Source organism: Lolium rigidum, chromosome 6 (assembly GCF_022539505.1).
Source record: "Lolium rigidum isolate FL_2022 chromosome 6, APGP_CSIRO_Lrig_0.1, whole genome shotgun sequence".
NCBI classification, from domain to species: domain Eukaryota; kingdom Viridiplantae; phylum Streptophyta; class Magnoliopsida; order Poales; family Poaceae; genus Lolium; species Lolium rigidum.
In genome coordinates, this window is record NC_061513.1 from 208759650 (window position 1) to 208767448 (window position 7799).

General features: G+C 47.4%; 1 protein-coding gene across 1 annotated transcript; it reads left to right on the forward strand.

Moving 5' to 3' along the window:
- The first annotated feature begins 3573 nt into the window (after positions 1–3573).
- LOC124663711 (chitinase 10-like) lies at positions 3574–4649 on the forward strand. The gene is made up of 2 exons (XM_047201385.1): positions 3574–4067; positions 4182–4649. Exons 1-2 carry the CDS (start codon positions 3574–3576, stop codon positions 4549–4551), a joined length of 864 nt encoding a protein of 287 aa, XP_047057341.1. The 3' UTR covers positions 4552–4649.
- Positions 4650–7799: the final 3150 nt, after the last annotated feature.

A 7799-nucleotide genomic window follows, 5' to 3' on the forward strand; every position in this document is an offset into this window, starting at 1 on the left:
GCCTATCAGCGGGGTGTCTCAACATCTCGTCTTTCTTACGGCCTTTTTTGTACCATCGCAATAACTTCTCATGCTCTTTGTTTCTTAACAAATGTTTCAACCGTGGTATTATAGGAGTATAGCACAAACCACATCACCTTGACAGGAACTCTCTTTCTTGGGCGCTCGCCCTCAACATCACCAGGGTCATCTTGTCTGATCTTATACCGCAATGCAGTGCACACCGGGCATGCATCCAAATTCTCGTACTCCTCACCGCGGTAAAGGATACAGTCATTAATGCATGCATGTATCTTCTACACGTCTAATCCTAGATGGCAGACAACCTTCTTCGTTTCGTATGTACTGGCGGACAATTCGTTACCCCTTGGAAGTAGCTTCTTCATTATTTTCAGCAACTTTTCAAATCCCTTGTCAGTCACACTGTTCTCTGCCTTCCATTGCAACAATTCCAGTGTGCTACCAAGCTTTTTTCTGGCCATCTTCGCAAGTTGGATATAACAATTTCTTGTGATCCTCTAACATCTGCTCGAACTTCAACCTCTTCTTTTGAGTTTCACAATCTCTCTTTGCATCAGCAATAACCTGACCAAGATCATCAGCAGGCTCATCTGATGCCTCCTGATCTGCTTCCCCTATTGCAGTATCACCGTATTCAGGGAACATAGGATAGGTGTCATCATCCTCTTCTTCTTCTTCATTGTCTTCCATCATAACCACTATTTCTCCGTGCTTGGTTAAACAATTATAGCTGGGCATAAAACCGGACTGAAGCAGGTGGATGTGAAGGGTGTCCGAGGAAGAATCTTTCTTATTCAGACAGACAACACATGGACAACACATAAAACCTCCCCGTTTGTTTTCCACGGCCCCATAGAGAAAAAATTTCAGGCCCCCAATGTACTCGTCACGGCGTCAGTCAACGCACATCCATTGCCGGCTCATCTGCATTATACAATTAAGTACATCAAAAACTATTACAGAACATCATTAATAGTGAAGCGATGTACATCGACACATGCAATTTATCAATGACGGACAAAAGGATAAAGTTGTTAACCTCGATCGAGAAGGAAGAAAGGAGGAGAAATCTTAAGTGTTGCTCAGGCACTTCATATCATATTTGTTTTGTGTAAACTCAATTGGCAACATGCTTTGAGTCATTTCATTGAACACCACTTGTGCATAAGAAGAGAAAGCCAACCAACATACACCTGTTGTGCTTGAAAGGGAAAAAATAAGTGTGGCTCACAACCTTGGGCAGGGTTAGGGCATACGTAAAGATGAACCTTTAGTCCCGGTTGATGATACCAACCAGAACTAGGAGTTCCGGTTATACCAACCGGGACTAAAGGTCCCGATCGAACCGGGACTAGAGGTGGCCGTGTGTTCTAGCCATTGAAACCGGGACTATTGCTAGCAATAGTCCCGAATTAAATCGTGGCCGAGACTAATGCTCCTTGCACCTTCTAGTGTATAAAAGGACAAGTTGTGATAAATTGTGGGTCTCAAAATAGTACGATGTTCAGCCTTTTTAGACGCACATAGTCTGTCTTTTTTGTGTAGCATATAGAGGACAAAGTATTTCATAACGACATTTTTCACACATACATATGTTCCTACACACATATATTCCTTTTCCAAAAAAAAAAAATTCAAGCATCGTTTTTCATTTTCGAAAACCGAGCTCCAAAACGCATATCCAACCTCCGGTGTCATGTTAACTCACGTTTCCGGTGTCATGTTAACTCACGAGGAAATTTTGGACAGCGTTTAATTCAGGTTAGGCTGCACGGTAGCATACATTTCGATATCTTGTTACTGTCTATCTAATGTTGAATTTTGCTGAGTAAACCTGAACGGGGCAAAGCTGACCTCTTCTGAGTAAGATAGTGCGGATCTGTGGTTTACTTTGACTATAATTCCTTAACGACTGATGCGAAGGATGATGCAAAAAAAAAAAGGATCAACCATGATTATTTTTGCAGGTCGTGCATCATGTAATGTCGTACTCATTAGAGCGGTCAACGCTCGGATAGACGCATGCGTACATTGCTGCACTGACGTAGTATTGCTCCAACGAGCTCCACCACTTGCCTTTTAGCTGCCGTGTTGGTCAAACCAAAATCTGCTATGCACTCACATGCTGAACGGCCTTTCTATTTCACTAATGATTTTTTCCCGTTTTCTGCATATAATCTGGTAGGCCATAGGCACTCACTCTGGGCGTTCGGGATTTCCCGAAATTTCGGGACGGGTAATTCGGGTAATACAAAATTCGGGTTTCCAAAAATGACACCCGAAATTTGTTCTGTTTTTATGACTCCCGAAATTTCGGGTACCCGATAATTCGGGTTCGGGTCCGGGTAATCCCGATTTGCCCGATATACAGCACAGACACAAAGACCAAAAGTACTTTCTTTGACATCGTGGGGAAGATAATGTCGGCGCTGCACTGCAGATAGGGGGCCTTGCGCTCGGATGTATAGGAGGCGATGCGCTGGGAGGTGCCACACTGCCACATAGCTCGCCGTCGCCGTTGCGCAGCTCGCCGCCGGCGCTGCTTTCGGGAAGAAAGAGGCGAACATCGATCTGTTGTGGGCGGCGCAGCGGCTGCCAATAGGTAGGGTGGTCCTGCGCTGGCGCATGGGAGAGTGAGCGGCGCCACCGTATTGCAGTTCGGGGCGGTGCAGCGGCTTGCGGCCATTTGGTGTGTGCGGCGGTCGTGGTTTGCTGGGGAGAACTGAGAACATGACCTGGGGACGGAGGGCATCTGGGCACGAACGAATGGAAGGGATCTAGGATAGGTGTGCGCATGAATTAAGTAGTTGGGCTGGGCCTTGGTTGTTTGGGCTTTCGGGGGGATTTTTTACTAGGCTTTTTCTATAATTCGGGATATTCGGGTTGTTCGGGTTGTACGTGTTGACACCCGAATTTCCTGAAATAAATTCGGGTAATCAGATTTGACACCCGGAATTGTGTTCGGGATTTTCGGGTTCGGGCTATACGGGTTCGGGTTCGGGAATTTCGGGTTCGGGATTCGGGTATCGGGTTTTATGCCCGGAGTGAATAGGCACCACCACTCCATCTACCATGCCTGTATAATCTTCTGTAACTGAACAGCAAGAAGACGAAACAAGTCATCAAGTAAGGAGCCAATTCAAGCAACAAAAAAACTAAGGAAGCAATGAGTTGTGCAAGTAAGTTGATTGTGTATGGATGTCCATGGCCGTTTCCTGGTCAGACTGACGAGTGCTCCGCCGGACGCCGGTGCGACGTCCCAGTCAGACCCAGGCCGGCTCGCACGATGGTTTTCTGGCTCTGACAAGATCAAGTCAACCTGTGATGGCGTGGTGGGAAAGCTTTGACGACGGCCACGATACTAGCTAGCTAGAGCTAGCCACTGCGCGCATGCTTGCCCGCGCCCACCACTGCCGGCCGCCGCTGTCTCATCCATGCGTCGTCACACTTACACGCTCCAGTGCTCCACCGGAGAGGCTAGAGCCAAAGTATAAAACGCACATGCCGTGCACCCAAGTCGAGCCAACACAACAGCCAAGCTAGGTTCCAGCAATGGCGCCATATCACTCACGGTCCTCGGCGCGCGACAACCTCCGTTCCGTCCTCGCTGTTGCGGTGTTCCTGACGGCCGGCGCTTGCGCCGGCGTCGCGGAGGCACGGTACGGCGCCGGTCAGTGCAGCACGGTGGCGTCGATCGTGAGCGAGGAGCTCTACTCCTCGCTGTTCCTGCATAAGGACGACGCGGCCTGCCCGGCCAAGGGGTTCTACACCTACGCGTCGTTCATCCGTGCTACCAGGAAGTTCCCCAAGTTTGGCGGCGCCGGCAACCTCGTCACGCGCAAGCGTGAGATCGCCGCCTTCCTGGCGCAGATCTCCCACGAGACGACGGGAGGGTGGGCGACGGCGCCGGACGGCCCGTATTCGTGGGGCCTGTGTTTCAAGGAGGAGATCAGCCCGCAGAGCAGCTACTGCGACGCCACGGACAAGCAGTGGCCGTGCTACCCCGGCAAGTCCTACCACGGCAGAGGGCCCATCCAACTCTCATGGTAACTCCTCTCATCTCATCACAGTGAATTCACTTGCCGGCCGTTGCAACGCTAGGATTTCGCGCTTCATATATAGTTCATCTCGATCTGAATGGATATTGGTCAACCACACAGGAACTTCAACTACGGGCCAGCGGGGCAGGCCCTGGGCTTCGACGGGCTGCGGAACCCAGAGCTGGTGGCCAACTGCTCCGACACGGCGTTCCAGACGGCGCTGTGGTTCTGGATGACGCCCAGGCAGCCCAAGCCGTCGTGCCACCAGGTCATGGTCGGCGAGTACTGCCCCAGCGCGGCGGACGCCGCCGCCAACCGCACGGCCGGCTTCGGGCTCGTCACCAACATCGTCAACGGTGGCCTCGAGTGCAACATCACCAATGACGCGCGGGTCAACAGCCGGATCGGATTCTACCGGAGGTACTGCCAGGTCCTCGGCGTAGACGTCGGCTCCAACCTCGACTGCGCGCACCAGCTGCCATACTCATGATTAGCTCCCATTTATCCGATCGAATGGTCTCGCCCTTGTGTCCAAATCACTAGTTAACAACTTCTTGTCAAGGGATAGGAACTTTTGAGTTGTTAATCCTTTGCTTTGAGCAAATTAGTTGAAGTGCTTCTCAAATGCCGCTCCAAAATCATATAGAATCGATTAATTTAACGGTTTTGCTAGATTTCAGGCGCCTCATGTTTATTAAGTCCAAGTTGATTTATTAGCCATTTGATTTCTCTCGTCATCCATGCTCATATGGAAAGTGCAAGTGGGATAGAACTAGTATTTCTTAGTTGCACACGAGTTGAAACTCATATTTTTCAGCTGTGTACGGGTTGCAACTAATATTTTATTTAGTTGCATATAGGTTGAAACTCATATTTTATTGGTTGCGGATGGCTTGCAACTGATATTTTCGCAGTTGCGCATTTATTACAATTTGTATTTTTTTCCGGTTGCGCACGGGATGTAATTGGAATTTTCTGAGTTGCATACTAATTGCAACTGATATTTCACTAATATTTTCTCATTTACATATATGACCATATTTTCTCATTTCGACATGGGTTGTAACTTCTCAATTACGTATGTAAATTAAATAGCTAAGTCACTCGTTTGATATCTAGGCGCTCCCCTTGAAAGGGAGAGAGTATCACTACGAACCGCGCTAGCAGCTACAACACCAGGTGCGGATTTTCCACATGACGGAAGGCGCATCCTGGCACTATATCTGTCGCATTTTTTGTTGGGATCCGTGCAAAGTCCACACAGTTAAAGGATATACACTTTTACATTTTAGCCCTCCATAAAGTTCGAAATCATCAGCACTGGAGTAGATAACCTTGACCCGGACCCATCCAGACTAACCCCAATCCTCACCTCCCCCTCCCCACCCCCTCCCCACCGCTCCAGCACCGCCACCCCCTCTCCACCCCTCCAGTGCTGACGCCCCCTCTCCAGCTCGGCGCCCTCTCCACCCCTCCAACGCAGTGCCCACGTTTGATGCCTGATGTCTACGCACGCTTCTATTCCTGTAGATAGTGTTGGGCCTCCAAGTGCAGAGGTTTGTAGAACAACAACAACTTTCCCTTAAGTGGATCACCCAAGGTTTATCGAACTCGGGGAGGTAGAGGTCAAAGATATCCCTCTCAAGCAACCCTGCAATTACGATACAAGAAGTCTCTTGTGTCCCCAACACACCCAATACACTTATGAGGTGTATAGGTGCACTAGTTCGGCGAAGAGATAGTGAAATACAAGTAATATGGATGATTGTAAGTAGTAATTGTAATCAGAAATAAAAATGGCAGCATGCAAACATATAGCAGAACTGGTTGTAAACGGTGTTTCGATGCTTGGAAACAAGGCCTAGGGATCATACTTTCACTAGTGGACACTCTTAACAATGATACCATAATTGAATCCATAGATATTATCACTTTATTATGCTACTCTGAACCACTCTCCAGTTTGATAATAAACACAAATTCACTGTGTAGGTCTGCATAAGCATTCTTTAAAGATCGCATTCCCAAATCTATGGACGCCCCACGCTGTCACTTTGAGAATATAAAGATGGTACTAACTAGTCACAACAATTCATAAGTATTTCTATAAATTAAGCTTAAGAAGTAAACACGGTGTGCACACTGTCACCTTCACACCGTTGGACAAGGTTTTCCCGGAGATCACATAATAAAACCACTTGAGTAGCACAATAGTTGAAGAATAACATCTACTTATTCAACTAGATTACAAAGCTCATGATCACATAAAGATCATACATGGAGAGATAGATAGTCCACATAGCTACCGATAAAGCCCTCAGCCTCGGGGGAGAACTACTCACTCCTCATCATGGGAGTCAGCAATGGCGATGAATATGGCGGTGGAGTCGATGGAGATGGCTCCGGGGGTAATTCCCCATCCCGCCAGGGTGCCGAAACAGAGATTCCTATCCCTGTGATCTTGTCTTCGGCGGTGGTGGAGCTACGAAACTTTTCATGGATGGAGGGCTATTCATTTAGGGTTCTCGCGTCGGGAGGCATTTATAGGCGGAACGATGAGGTCGATGGAGGCCAGGGGGCCCACACCACCCCTAGGCGCGGGCCAGGGCCAGGCTGCGCCTAGGCATGGTATGGCCACCCTATGCCCCCTTCGTCTCTCCTCCGGACTTCGTCTTCGTTACAGAAAAATAAGATTTTTGGCTTTTGTTTCATCCAATTCCGAGAGTATTTCCTGTACAACTTTTCTCAAATACAAAACAACAGAAAACGGGGAACTGGCACTATGGCATCTTATCAATAGGTTAGTGCCGGAAAATGTATAAAAGTGCAACGAAGTGTGAGCAAAACGTATAGGAATTGGTGTAAAATAAGCATGGAGCATTGATGCCTACGCACGCTTCTATTCCTGTAGACAGTGTTGGGCCTCCAAGAGCAGAGGTTTGTAGAACAGCAGCAAGTTTCCCTTAAGTGAATCACCCAAGGTTTATCGAACTCAGGGAGGTAGAGGTTAAAGATATTCCTCTCAAGCAACCCTGCAATTAAGATACAAGAAGTCTCTTGTGTCCCCAACACACCTAATACACTTGTCAGATGTATAGGTGCACTAGTTCGGCAAAGAGATAGTGAAATACAAGTGATATGGATGATTATAAGTAGTAATTGCAATCTGAAATAAAAATGGCAGCAATCAAACATGTAGCAGAACTTGTTGAAAACGGTGTTTCAATGCTTAGAAACAAGGCCTAGGGATCATACTTTCACTAGTGGACACTCTCAACAATGATCACATAATTGAATACTCCTCACTTGTGCTACTCTCAAACACTCTCTTGTTGGATAACAAACACCATTCATTGTGTAGGGCTAGAAGAGCACCCTCAAGCCGGAGTAAACAAGCTCCACAACTTCATAAAGGAATCACACACGATGCGCACACTGTCACCGTCACACCGTGGAAGTGAATCCGGAGTTCATATTAAAGTAACCTCTAGAGTGCATAATAGACCGTTGCAATTTAGACCGAGTACTAACATAGCATACACACTCGTCAACAATAGCTATGAAAGGGGGAATAGATCACATCAATACTATCATAGTAATAGTTAACTTCATAATCTACAAGAGATTACAATCATAACCTACGCCAAGTACTACATGATGCACACACTGTCAACTTTACATCATGGAGGAGGAATAGACTACTTAATAACATCACTAGAGTAGAACATAGATTAATAG